At 37.8% G+C, this 14,701-nt stretch overlaps 1 protein-coding gene across 1 annotated transcript; it reads left to right on the plus strand.

Annotated features, from left to right (window-relative positions):
* Positions 1 to 207: 207 nt before the first annotated feature.
* On the plus strand, positions 208 to 10,188 carry ABRA (actin binding Rho activating protein). Its single transcript, XM_043993635.1, has 2 exons — positions 208 to 959; positions 7,504 to 10,188. The coding sequence occupies exons 1-2, from the start codon at positions 244 to 246 to the stop codon at positions 7,979 to 7,981; spliced, it is 1,194 nt and encodes a 397-aa protein (XP_043849570.1). The 5' UTR covers positions 208 to 243; the 3' UTR covers positions 7,982 to 10,188.
* Positions 10,189 to 14,701: the final 4,513 nt, after the last annotated feature.

Genomic DNA, 14,701 nt, shown 5'->3' on the forward strand with positions numbered 1-14,701 from the left:
CTTCACCATCTGTAATATCCACCTGCTAGGATGAAATGCAAGCCAGGGTGTTTTAAAAAAAGAACCCTGTCACAGCAAAGGCACTGTATCTTGGAGAGAGATGCCTGACATAGTTTCCATCGTCACCAGATCCTCCTTCCCACCCCACACACCCTGCTTCTATTTAAATCCCAACCACACTATTGTGCTCAATGTCATTCACTCAGGGCAATTGACAGGACTAAGATAGGAGAAGAGAGCAGCATGGCCCCTGAAGAAAAACCAAAGGAGAAGCCAGCTCAAAGAGCGATAAAGAAGATTCGGACGGCCTCTCTAGTTATAAGCTTAGCTCGAGGCTGGCAACAGTGGGCCAATGAGAATAGCACCAGGCAAGCCCAAGAGCCTTCAGGATGGCTGCCTGGTGGGGCTAAGGAGGCTGAGGAGTCACCCAAAGAAAACAAGAATATGAAGCCCTTAGAGCCCCTCCAAGAGAAACAAGGTATAGAAGGAGGTCAGAGGTGTCTGTGGGCAAAGCAATTTTCAAGTAGAGACAGGGACTGTCAAAACAACCTTGCTGATGAACCTGGGGAGACACACATTAAAAGGAAGGAGGTAACCAAAACAGTGGTCAACAAAGTCTATGAGCGAGGAGGGGACATAAGCCTTCTCAGCCACAGATATGAGAATGATGGCACCGACTCTGAATCATGCCAGGAAGGGAAAGACTTGGATCACATTGACAAGATCCTAAACAGCCACACTTCCCCAACCAGGAGGAGGAAGTGCTTGAACCTAGTGTCAGAGCTGACCAAAGGCTGGAAAGAAATAGAGCAAGAGGAACCCACTAGCCGCAGTGATAGCATAGACACTGAGGACAGTGGCTATGGAGGGGATTCTGAAGAGAGGCTGGAGCAGGAAGTCAACAGGCAAGAAGGAGACCACGTGACTGCAGCCAGGATTAAACGACCCACGCCTTCCCAGTAAGTGAGTTCATGCTACTCTACTATGTCCATTTTTTCCCCCTGGAAAGAAACTCTCTAGGTCCATAGCAAAGACAAGAAGGTGCTGTGTTTTCTCCCTCTCTCCCTCTGTCCTTCTCTCCCTCTGTCCCTCACTCCCTCTCTCCAAAGCTGTTGGTTCTGGGATAGGCCCATGAACTAAAAATGCATGTTTTAATATGCAACAGAAACAGCCTACTGGATAGAAGTCTTGCCTTGAAGTGGAAAGAGCCAGACTCAGTCCCTGCTGCTAATAAATTGATACTGATAGCTATCATTTAGAAAGAACTTTAAGGTTAGCAGATCGTATATTATGTCATTTGGTCCACACAACTTTGAATGTTTCTTGAGGGGAATAAAATATTTTGCTCAGTTCTTAAGGAGAAGGAATAGATCTGTGATTTCACTGGTCTAAGGAATTCCTAGATAAGAAAGTTTCCTTTCCCAATGCAGAGTCCCTCTGTACATTATAGTTTTAGAAAGTTGCCCAGAGTACAAGATTTGGGGGGGGGGGAGGGGCAGGGCAATTGGGGTTAAGTGACTTGCCCAGGGTCACACAGCTAGTGAGTGTCAAGTGTCTGAGGCCGGATTTGAACTAAGGTCCTCCTGAATCCAGGGCCGGTGCTTTATCCACTTCACCACCTAGCTGCCCCCCAGTTTATAGACTTTTATAACAAACACACAAACATGTTTCCATAGTGACCCATAGTTTGTGCATAGTGTTTTCTTCCCATAACCTTATAAGGTAGGTAGGGAAGATATTATTACCATTTTGCAGATGAAGAAATTGAGGTTGGGGGCAAGGTTCAAGGACTTAAATGTGGTCACCCAACTGGTATCTCAGGTAAAGTTTGAACCCAGGCCTTCCAATCCAGCACTCTTTACACTAAACTATAAACAAAGCCATTTGGTTAATCAAAATTAAAGGTCTCAATTTCAACAAGATTCTGGATTTAATAGACATTTGTCCAAAAAATTCAGGTGGAAATGTTTTATAATCAAGAAAAATACCTTCTATTTTAGTACAGTTCTTCCATTTTACATTTCAGTTTTCAGTTCATAATGTCTCAAAATATGGGAAATAAACACCACTGTTCATGTTATGTCACTAAAAGTTTCATGCTCTAAAGAAACATGGAAAACAAAACATGCCATCTTACTTTATATAGATACCTAAAGTTTTGAATTTTTCAAAGCTGGAAAAAAGAATTTTGATTTCTATCTCCCACCAAAGTTATGCTTTGATTCCTCATCATTGGCACAGAGATGAGCCCAGACTCTCAAAGCCAAGACCACAAACATGGTCTGCTGTTACTTAGCTCAAAATGTTTTGAAAACAGACTCATCAAGAAATTCTGTCTGTTATATTGAGGACCAGCCTAGCTGAGTTCAGAGATATTTACTTATCACCAGAAAGTTGGGCTGTAAATTCTTTTAGTTAGGTGATGCCTTTTTTTTTTTTCTCAGCCCAAACAATACATGAGAGACAGTGTTGTTTAATGGCTTGAGAGCTTGCCTACTATGACATATCTGGGCAAGTCACTTAACTTCTCAATGCCTCAGATGCTGAGTTGCAGAGAAGATACAAATCAGCATTGGTAGAGGAAATTTGACCAGCTGTTCCCTATACCCATAAGGCCACAGGGCTAGTCATACCCTAACAACCCGTGAAACTATATATTAAGGATGTCATGTAAGTGTGGCTATCTCTATCAGTGGGAAGAGTATCAACATTGATAAACTCTTAGCTCTTTTTAAAACATGAAAGGTTCGGGACAACAAGGTGGCGCAGTGGATAAAGCACTGCCCTGGATTCAGGAGGACCTGAGTTCCAATCCGGCCTCAGACACTTGACACTTAAGTAGCTGTGTGACCCTGGGCAAGTCACTTAACCCTCATTGCCCCCACACCAAAACAAACAAACAAACAAACAAACCATGAAAGGTCTGAAGTATAAATACCAAGGACTGAACAGAGAACTTCCCCCAAGTCAGAAAGATCTGAATTCAAGTCTTTCCTCTAATACATACTGGCTGCATGACCTGGGCAAGACACCTTTCAGCATTCTCAGCAACTCTCTAAGACAGAGATTCTTACCCTGGAGTTTGAGCTTTAAAAAATACCCAATTATGGGGGCAGCTAGGTTGCTCAGTGGTTAGAGCACTGGCCCTGGAGTCAGGAGGACCTGAGTTAAAATCTGCCCTCAGATACTTAACACTGACTGTGTGACCCTAGGCAACTCACTTAACCCCAATTGCCTTACCAAAACAAAACAAAAAAATACCCAATTTTAATAACTATATTTCAATATAATTGGTTGCCTTTATAATCTTTTATACTTTTTTTTTTTTTTGCATTTCAAAAGATGATTCTGAGAAAGGATGCTTAGACTGCCAGATGGGTACACAAACACACACACACACACACACACAAATAAGAATTCCTAGACTAGAAGCAGAGATCCAACCTGATATCTATTGGTAAATAACTCCTTTTACCAATGAAATCATAGGTATAGACCAAAAAAAACCCCCACAAATTAAAACCCCTAGACACAATTAAGCTCAAATGTTCAATACTCTCAGATGCTTTCAGTCTATAAAGCCATGATAAGGAGGCACCATACTTTGGTAGAAAGATCACTGGATTGAGAGTCTAGGGACCTGGATTCTAATCTTAATTTTGCTACTGGCTCAAAAGTATGAATTTAATAACTTCTCTGAGTGTTGGTTCCATCATCTGTAAAGTGAGAGGGCTGGAAAGGATGGCCTTGTTCCATCTATTTCTAATATTCTATAGTTGTATAAGATCTGGATTTACCCCCTTTCTTTATATTAATTTTGGATAGCATAATCAGAGAAAAGATAAAATAAGCCCTGACACAAGGTCCACTATGGTTTAAAAATTGTATCTAGTATGATCCAATTACCACTACTTTTTTCCCTGTGCCTTTGAGATCTATGCAAGAGCACCGATTACCTTTAATCTCTTTCCTTGTCTATTCCCCATCCTCCACACCTACCTCTAACCTTAATGAGAACATCTAGTACTAGAAATCAGTTTATATCAGCGTGCCTGAATGTCAAAGTTAACTCTAGGCCAGTGCAGGCTGCTTCTCCAGAAATCTAAATTCAAAGATTGCCTGTCGGGACTCTCACATGGTGTTTATAACCAGGATTGCTGGTGCCTACAGCTGGGAGCCAGAGAGTCAGCTATGTTAAGAGATCCACTGGGGAAAAAAAGCTTTCGTTTCCATTTCATTTCCACCACCACTACCCCCATCTCTCAAATAAATGGAAATAAATCAAAGTGATATGGATTACCTAAAGACTTTGTAAATTTAAAACATCCAAACAAGAGAAAAATGGGTTTTAGGTGGCTGAGATTTTCCTCAGATTGTAGAGAAAAACAAATCTGTCTCAACACAAGTAATTAAAGAATAATAGATGACATCTGTGCCTTCCTGCATCCTCTTTTCTCCCCCAATCAAAGAATTCAGGTGAAATAGTCAATGAGTAGTTTGACAACTGCCCTGTTTAAAGTCTATTCCCCCTATGAAGCTAATTGGAATTTAAAGATAGCAGATAGAGACCAAAAGAAACTCACTGTTATAGTGAAAATTTAGTCTTGAGTGGAGATAATTCACTTTAGCATCATTCTATTCCCATTCAATTTCTATTATTTCTTTTCTAACCAAATATTCTCACTTTTCCAGCCTAACCATCTCCCTACTGGCTGTCTAAATTATCACCCAATTTCCTGTCAAGAGTCTAACCAAAACCAGGTTATGATCTAATTTTCACTTCTCCTTCTCCTACCAAGCTCTTCCTAACTTTTTCTTTACATTTCCATTTTTCCATTGTCTCCCACAGGTTTTCTGTATTTTTGCCTCTCCAGTGTTTTTTAGAAATGCCTTGTTCCTGAGACCTTCCTGCTGGGATTTTAAATAAAGTCTCTTTGCTACTGGACAGGGCTGTTTTTCTCCATCTAGCTAATCTTTCTTAGGAAAATTCAATGGAGAACATGAGAAAAGGTCCATCCCAATGGAAAGGAACTGACCTATTTTTCTAAAGAAAAAACTATGGATATTTTTAAACAGTTTACCTTGGTTTTCATCAGTTTTCTTGTCTGACATTGGCATGGGTTATCTGTGATCCTGTGATTTATTTTAGAGATGAAACTAAGGTTCCAGAGAAGTTAAATGACTGGCCCAGGGTCACACAGCTAGCAAGTATCTGGCTGTAAACCCAAAATTCCTTACTTCAAGACCAGCCTTTTTTTTTAATGTGTAAATATATAAAACTATGCTTTACATGTGCCATTCTTTCAAACCAGTTTCCTAATCATTATCTCTGATACCCTTTTCAAATTTCCTTGATCAGTTGCATCTAGGTGCCATTCTGTAGAGTGTGCTGCACTTAGAGTCAAGAAAACAAGTTCAAATTCTTTTTACTAGCTGTGTGACCCTGGGCAAGTTATTTAAACTCTCTTAGTCCCAGTTCTCCTAGCTACAAAATGGAAATGATAATAGTACCTACCTCACTGGGTGATTAAGACAATTAAATGAGATAATACTTGTAAAATATTTTGCAAACCTTAGTGCTAGACAGTCATAAAGTTAAGGGGAGAACCCTGAACTCAAACAAATATATTTACTTTTACTAGCATGAAATTCTTTTGAGATTGTAATAAGAATTTTCAGAAAGAAATGGGATTTCTTGAATGAATAAAGCAAGATCAGAATTCCAAGATTTTTTACTTGAAGTTCCATAGTACAGTGCCCTGCATATAACAGACTTATAATGCATGCTTACTGACTAATTTAGAAAAGTTTTGGCTATCAGGGTCTATGATATTAGATGACCAAAGAAACATATATTTTGTCTAGATTCAGAAAGCCATCATGAGCTATGTAGGTAGTTCCCTGATTCTCAGTTTTATGGTTCTTTTGATTTTTAACTATTTTAGACAGACTCAATATTCACAATTTCAGTTCCATTGTTGTTTGTAAAAGGGAAGTTGTATTGTCTATTAAAGAACCAAAAAAAATGTAATAAATCTCTAATTTTTGATTGGAGGAATTTTTTTATTTTCTCCTATTTGTCTTCTCAAATCCTAAGACACCATGATTTTGATACTTGTGTAATATGTTGTTTATAGCAAATTCTGTAATTTTAATTTTAATGAAGGTAAGAAGTATGATAATACTCAGAATACTAGATGCAGGTCTCACGTTTGAAAAACTCAACCCTAAGTTTAGCGAAAATCTGCCATCTAGTGGTTATCATTCTCATTTTGACATAAAAGTATAGATATTCACATTAGTGCAACATCAAATGGAATGAAAATATCAATAGAATTAGTCCATTCTTTTAAATAAATATTTATTAACATCTATGTGTGATTGACAGTTTTTCAATCATGAATTGACCCCAAATTCCATTGTTTTTCAGTCAAGGCCCCATTTAAGGTTTTCTCGGCAAAGATACTTGAATGGTTTACTGTTTCCTTCTCCAGCTCATTTTACAAATGAGGAACTAAGGCAAACCAGGGTTAAGTGACTTGCCCTGGGTCACACAGCTAGTAAGGTCCGATGTGAACTCAGGAAGAAAAATCTTCCTGACACCATGTCTAGCATTCTATCCATTGTGCCACCCAGATGCCCTCAAATTGACTCATACTATTCCATTAAATGAAACAAATATCAAAGACACTTTATTTTTGTTGTTGTTTTAGCAAATAAGAGTTGAATACATAACTTAGAGAGTTATTTCTGTCTTGACTGCATAATTCTTGTATTGACTAATATTTTTCATATAGGAACCTTAAAATTTCTGGTATTTCTTGCTAGTATCAAAATTTTGTTTCATGGCTAACATCCTAATATCTTCCAGAGCAGCTTTCATATTTGCTGCTTAGGCTTTGGGGGATTGATAATCATGAATATTACAAACCCGTGATATTTGTACAGGTGTGTACCTTGGATTTAGGAAAATCCAATATTTTAAAAAACTGATTTAAAAACAGACACAGTAGAGGGAAGTTACAGAATCATTTATCATTGCAAAAAGATTCATCTCATAGGTCATAGGATCATGAATTTTCAGGTGGAAAGGACATTATATGCTACTGAGTCTAACTCCCTCATGTTATAAAAATGACTTGTGCAGGTCCTTTAAAGAGTCCTTTAAAAGTGATGCTATTTCTGGGGCAGCTAGTGGTGCAGTAGATAAAACACCCGCCCTGGATTCAGGAGGACCTGAATTCAAATGCAGACTCAGACATTTGACACTTACTAGCTGTGTGACCCCGAGAAAGTCACTCAACCCTCATTGCCCCACCCCACGCCCCAAAAAAGTGTTGCCATTTCTAAAAAAAGATTTACATGTAATGTTTCAAAAAACACACTTAACTTCTGACTTTGAAATAAGTACTACAGAGTGAAGGGGGGAAGATTATCATAGAAGTGTCTTTTGATAACTTTGAAATCCCTTAGTGTTGAAACTATTTCCTTGCTCACTTTTAGGGCAAGAAGGTTTTCAGAGAATCTCAGCAGCAAGGCACAGAGGAAATTCAGTCAAGTAAACAGCATGACAGGGAGATGGCAAAAATGGGCTGATGAGCATATGCAGTCCCAAAAGCTCAATCCCTTCAGTGAAGAGTTTGATCATGAGTTGGCCATGTCCACCCGCCTGCACAAAGGGGACGAGGGCTATGGACGCCCCAAAGAGGGAACAAAAACTGCTGAAAGAGCCAAGCAAGCAGAAGAACACATCTACCGGGAAATCATGGATCTGTGCTTTGTCATCCGTACAATGGCTCGCCACAGACGGGATGGCAAAATCCAAGTCACTTTTGGGGAACTCTTTGACAGATATGTACGGATTTCTGATAAGGTGGTGGGCATTCTTATGAGAGCCAGGAAACATGGACTTGTTCACTTTGAAGGAGAAATGCTATGGCAAGGCAGGGATGACCATGTGGTGATTACGCTCCTGGAGTGATTTTATAGCCATATGAGTGCATCACATGATCCATCTTATCTTGATATTAAAGTACAATTGGAGAAGAGAGGTAAATGCATGCTACTAAGTAGCAGACTTGCAGATATTAAGTTATTATTTTTAGAACTTGGCGGGAATTTGGATCCACTTCCATCCAGGAGATATCTTGGGACATTTGAGAAAATAGATGCAAATGGTTAATATTATTTAATGATGACTTTTGAATATTTGAAAGACTATTTTTATACATACAAACAGCATAGGCCATTTTATGATCTAAAACCATTGGCTATTTAATGAAGAAGTGAAGTATGAATGAGTTTTAAGCAAAGGTACAAATCATAAAGATTAAGAAAGGTACTAAAAGCAGGAAAAAGCCAGGAATACCAATAGCAGTACCGGGAACAACAGCAAGAATAGCAATAAGAGCAGTTTACATTTCTATTGTGCCATCATTTTATTAGATTCCCACAATTACTCCTCTAAGCAAGTAGTGCAATTATCACTATTCCTTATGAGAAAACATAGGCTCAGAGAAGTTGTGATTCATCCAAGGCTACACAGCCAGTACTACTGAATGGTAAGCTGACTCAAACCCATTTTTCTGAGCCTGAGTCCAACACTATTTTTAGAACTATAGATTTCCGAGTATGTGCATTTTATTTCCTGGTAATCCTACTGAAGTGTCTCTTGTTAATAGTGGTTAACGTAAATCTAACCTTAGCTTAAACTATATTATGTATATTGTTTTCTTGGAATTATAGCATCTTACAGACATCCTTCAGAACTCCCACATTATAAGCTCAGGCTATTGGGCAAATTGCCAGGAGTCTTCCCATCCTCCCTCCCATCATGTGGCCTACTCATTGGGTGCCACGGACAAGCAAGCAGTACATCCAAACACAACCACCTGGAGCTCTTGGACACTTTCCATTATTTGATGTTTAGGAGAAGTAGGGTTGAATACACAGCAGAGACAGGACAATTCTTCAATTCAGTTCAACAAATAGTTATTAAGGGACCACTATTTTCAAAGATAAGACAAAATGAAAAGATAGTCCCTACCCTTAAGTTTCATGAGTTTCCAGATCTTATGGGTCTATAGAAATATATGGATCAAGAGAAAGAAATCTTTTGTAATATGTATATAAAAATCTCATGAAACATCAGTAATATTTTATATTATTAGAAATGACTGGGGCAGCTAGGTGGCGCAGTGGATAAAGCACCAGCCCTGGATTCAGGAGTACCTGAGTTCAAGTCCGGCCTCAGACATTTGACACTTACTAGCTGTGTGACCCTGGGCAAGTCACTTAACCCACATAGCCCCACCAAAAAAAAAAAAAAAAAAAGAAATGACTGACAATTTTTTCTCACATTCTGCCTCCAGAAAACTTGACAAAAAATACTATTGAAAAAGTTTTTTACAGTTAAGCTTAATTTAAACTTCTATTTTTCAATAAAATGTTCTCTGAAATCTTTATATAAATATAAAAATGACCCTGTCTAACAATATAGCTTAATAATAGAACTAACTGTTTAAAACAACAGGACATAGACAATTTCCAACAGCATTAATTCATGGTGGATGTTTCCTCATTAATGTAGAGAAATAATTTTATGCACCATATCAAGAATATAGTGAAAAGACTGAATTTCCCTTATACAAATGGAGTGTAAATGATGACAAGGTAAACATCTGCCACATGAGGAGTTGAACTGATGACATGATATGTGGGATTAGGATAATTCTACAAGACTTAGCCAAAGTTACTAAGTAGGTGTCTTCATAGTATAATTTCTAGTGTGAATAAAGGATATATAAATATTCCATAATTACAAGAACTATGTAATTACAACACACTTCCTTTTGTAACAATGACCACTCATTCACAACAATGTAGTATGAGCATATGGGCAGGGGAAAATACCAGTCTGAGTCAGAGATCTCTGGGGGTTTATTTATGTCTTTCTGTTAAAGAGGTTCTCTTTCAAACTGAAAGTTCAAATGTCTTCTTAATGAAGAAAAGGTGTACATTTCTCTTTCAATTGAGTTTGAACAAAACAAAAATTAACTACAAAAATTTTTTAATGTGTGTGATTGTTTTCAATAAGATCAACATAATGTACTATTGTACCCCAATGACAGAACTCATTTCAAAACTTAGCAGCAAAATATTCAAGAATAAAGACTATTTTTCAACACAGTCCTGTATTTCTGTGTTTCAATTTGTGGATAAAACAGATATACAGAAAAATCCACCGACTTACCTTCCTGCATGAGACATACTGTAAAGTTAGAAAAATATTAACTGGTTTGACTTGTAATTTTCTTTTAGGGATTTTTAGGAAATAGTTAAAAAAGTAGAAGGCTTGAGGAAAATATGAATTTTCTTTCGAATATATTGGATTTGAAATGTTGTTGGTGGAGCCACTTTAAAACATCCAACAGGCTGTTGGTGGTATGGCTCAAAGCTCTGGAGGAAGCTTAGGGCTGGATATATATAGATCTGGAAATCATCTGCATGGAAGATGATAATTGAATCCATGAAAGCTGACTAGATAAACAAGAGACAGTGTAAAGAAAAGAGAAAAGACTCCAGGGCAGATGCTTACTGGATGTCCATGCCTTAAGGGTGTGACATGAAGATTTAGCAGAGTGTGTGTCAGATATGTAGAAGGGGAACCTAGAGAAAATTGTGTCAAATACCCAGAGAAGAGTGAGTCTCAATTAGAGAAGGTGAGTAACAGTGTCAAATGCTTCAGAGGAGACTGAGGAGTGGTCAGATAGGAGGAGAACCAGGAGAGAATAATGTCACAAAACCCTGCAGAGAAAAGAGTATCAAGTAGAAGAGGGTGATTGACAGTGTCAAAGGCTATATAGACATAAGGAAGGATGAAGATTAAGAAAAAGCCATTAGCTTTTGTAATTAAGAGATCTTTAGTAATTTTGGAAAGCACAATTTCAATCGAATGATGAAGTAAGAAGCCAGGTTGCAGGTTTAGAAGTAGAGGCACTAAATGTAAAAAACTTTTTCAAAAGGAAGAGAGATGTATAATTTATAGTAAGGAATTGGGCTCAAGGGAGTTTGTTTTTTTGTTTTTTTAAGAATAAAGGAGGGGGCAGCTAGATGGCACAGTTGATAGAGCACTGGCCCTGGAGTCAGGAGTACCTGAATTCAAATCCGGCCTCAGACACTTAACACTTACTGGCTGTGTGACCCTGGGCAAGTCACTTAACCCCCATTGCCCCCCCCCCAAAAAAACCCAAAAATAAAATAAATAAAATAAAATAAAATAAAAAGAATAAAGGAGACATGGGTAGGTTTGTTAGAGAGGATGGAATGATCCAGGAAATAGAAAGAGATTGAAGATTAAAAAGAGATCATGCTGAAGGAAATCTGCTAGAAAAGACAGAATGGGGCAGCATTTTGGCTGTCTATCTCTTTCACTCATCACATGAACAGTTCATCTCTTATTATACAATTTTCTGATTATATCAGTAAATCTTAGCCAGATTCCCCCCCCTCCCAAAACTGGCGGGGGGGGGGGAGATTAGGACCCACATTAGATTTTAAACATCACACATCCTTGCTTTACCCCTGATTTTATTGGAAAAACGTCTAGGTTATCCCCTTTACAAATGATCCTAGTTCTTGGTTTTAGATAGAACCTAATTATCATGCTAAAGAAAGCTGGACAAGTCCTTTAACCTTGATTGCTTCCCCCACAAAACAACAAACAAACAAACAACAACTAACCATTCATTCTTTTCTAGTGTTTTTAAAAGGAATTAGTGTTTCATCTTGCCAAAGGGTTTTCTGCATCTGTTGATGTAATCATATGATTTCTGTTGTTCTTGCTTTTAATGTAGTGAATTATATTTATAGTTTTTTAATTAATTTTTTTTTGCGGGGCTATGGGGGTTAAGTGACTTGCCCAGGGTCACACAGCTAGTGTTAAGTGTGTGAGGCTGGATTTGAACTCAGGTACTCCTGACTCCAGGGCCGGTGTTCTATCCACTGTGCCACCTAGCTGCCCCCTATTTATAGTTTTTCTAATGCTGAACCAGTTCTGCATTCCTAGTATAAATCCAGCCAGATAATAGGGCATAATCTTTATAATACGTTTCTGTAGTCTCCTTATTAATATTTTATTTAAAATTTTTGCACCAATATTCATTTAAAGTTTATAGATTCCTTTTCCTTTTTTAGCTTTCCCAGCACCATATTTGTGTTATGAAGTAATTAGGTAGGATCCCTTATTTTTCTGTTTTTAAAAATAGTTTCTTTAGTATTGGAAATAATTGTTCTTTAAATATTTGATAGAATTCACTTTTAAAGCCATATGGTCTCAAGTTTTTGTTTTTCTTTAGGATTTCTTTATGGCTTATTCAATTTCTTTTTCTAAGATTGAGTTTTTTAATCCTCTATTTCTTGTTATGTTAATCTGGGCATTTATATTTTTGTAAATATTCATCCATTTTATTTAGATCGTCAGTTTCATTGGCAAATATTTGGTCAAAATAGCTCCTAATACTTTCTTTAATTTTGTCTTCATTGTGGAATTCATCTTCTTAAATTTTTGATGTTTATAATTAAACTTCTTTAAAATTTAATTTTGGGGGCGGCTAGGTGGCACAGTGGATAAAGCACCAGCCCTGGATTCAGGAGTTCCTGAGTTCAAATCCGGCCTCAGACACTTGACACTTACTAGCTGTGTGACCCTGGGCAAATCACTTAACCCCCATTGCCCCGCAAAAAAAAAAAAATTAATTTTGCTAATAGTTTTTCCCCCAAAAAAATATATCTCCTGGTTTAACTATTAATTCATTTTTTCTTGCTTTTAATTTTGTTAATTTCTTTTTCAATTTTCAAGTATGCTTAATTGGAGTTTCTTTTTGTTGTTGTTGTTGTTCTTATAACCTTTTTTACATATGTATTTTATTCCCTACCCCCCAATTATATGTTAAAACAATTTTAATTTGTTGGCTTCTAGGTTTTTTTTCAGTTGCATGACCAATTCATTGATCTGCTCTTTTTTATCTATTGATCAAACTGTTTATTGATATACATTTTAGCCTAAGTACTTTGACTATATCCCCCCAATTTTGACATGTGGCTTCATTGTTGTCATTATCTTTTTTTTGGGTGAAGCAATTGGGGTTAAGTGACTTGCCCAGGGTCACACAGCTAGTAAGTGTTGTGTCTGAGGCCAGATTTGAACTCAGGTCATCTTGACTCCAGGGCTGGTGCTCTATCCACTGCACCACCTAGCTGCCCCTGTCATTATCTTTAATGAAAATATTGGTTGTCTATGATTTGTTCTTTAACCTTTAAGATTAAGTTATTGAATCTCCAAATAACTTAGCATTTTATTTCCTAGGTCCTTTATTGAATATCATTTTTATTACATTGTAGTCTCTAAAAGATTCATTTAATATTTCTGTTTTTTATGAATTTGTTTATGGGGGTTTTTTGCCTTAGTATATGGTGAATTTTTGTGAATATGCCATGCATAGCTGAGAAATATGAATAGTCTTTTCTCTTCTCATTCAATAAATAATCTTCACAGGTCTGTCATATCTAACTTTTCTAAAATTCTATTCAGGTCCTTTATTTTTTCTTTCCTTTTTGGCTAAATTTCTCAAAGTCTAATAAGGTTAAATTCAGGTCCTCCATTTTCTTCTTGAAATTCATTTAAATTTTTCTTTAAGAATATAGATGCTGGAGCAGCTAGGTGGTGCAGTGGATAGGGCAACGGCCCTGGAGTCAGGAGTACCTGAGTTCAAATATGCAGGGAATGTTTAGGCTGAGCTTTTGTCCCTTTGGGTCCTTCTGCTATATGTTTGTATTATTCCAGGATATCAGGGACAATTGAAGCTAGGCAGCTGAAAGATATCAGGGGTCTGATCTAGGGCAAAGTCTGATCACTAGCCTCCTGCTCCTGAAAGTTACTGACCTGGGTTAGGGCCTGAGCAATACTCCTATAAGCATGCTTCTGGTTGTAAGTTCCATGAGACTGCTGCTAGACTCGGTCATTGTTCGGTGGCAAAACTGCAGTTCTAGAGTGATTAAACGCAAGGTTCCTTTTTGTTCTGGGTTCCCTGTCTTGGTTTTTCCTCTACAGACTTCAGATTTGACTGGAAACTATAGCTTAGACCCTACTCTGCTCCTGGGGTCAGAAGCTACACAGCTGCTGCTTTCTTTCAGATTTGTTCCTTGCTCAGTATATAGACTAACCCATGACAGCTCCTCTCTCTGTACCATCACACTTCAACACAGTCCCCCATTCAGTTATCCCTGGGTCTGTGATTTCAAACTGGGTAGTGAGAAACAGAGAAGTGAGTTGGCACCTGTTCCTGCACCCAAAACCCTGCATGAGGTCTCAGTGCCCAAGTAAGGCTCTGTCTGGGACTTCATCTTGTCTTTGTTCAGCCCCTGGAATTTGGACTGTTGATTAGATTATTCCTGGCCTGGCCATTTTCAGTGCCTATAGACTTCTCTGTAAATTTCCCTATGCCAATCTAGGCTGGAAAAAAATTAACTGTTTTTCCCTTGGATTTCCTGATCAGTACTTGATCTGGTACATTTTCTAGATCTTTGTGGAGGAGTTACATTGGAAGAGCTGGGCAAAACCTTTGTTTTCTTCCGTTGTTTCATCTTTCACATGCCACCCTGACTCTGCACATATGTTTCTGAACAAATATAGGCTTATATG

The sequence above is a fragment of the Dromiciops gliroides genome, chromosome 1, assembly GCF_019393635.1.
Source record: "Dromiciops gliroides isolate mDroGli1 chromosome 1, mDroGli1.pri, whole genome shotgun sequence".
In the NCBI taxonomy this organism is placed as follows: Eukaryota; Metazoa; Chordata; class Mammalia; order Microbiotheria; family Microbiotheriidae; genus Dromiciops; species Dromiciops gliroides.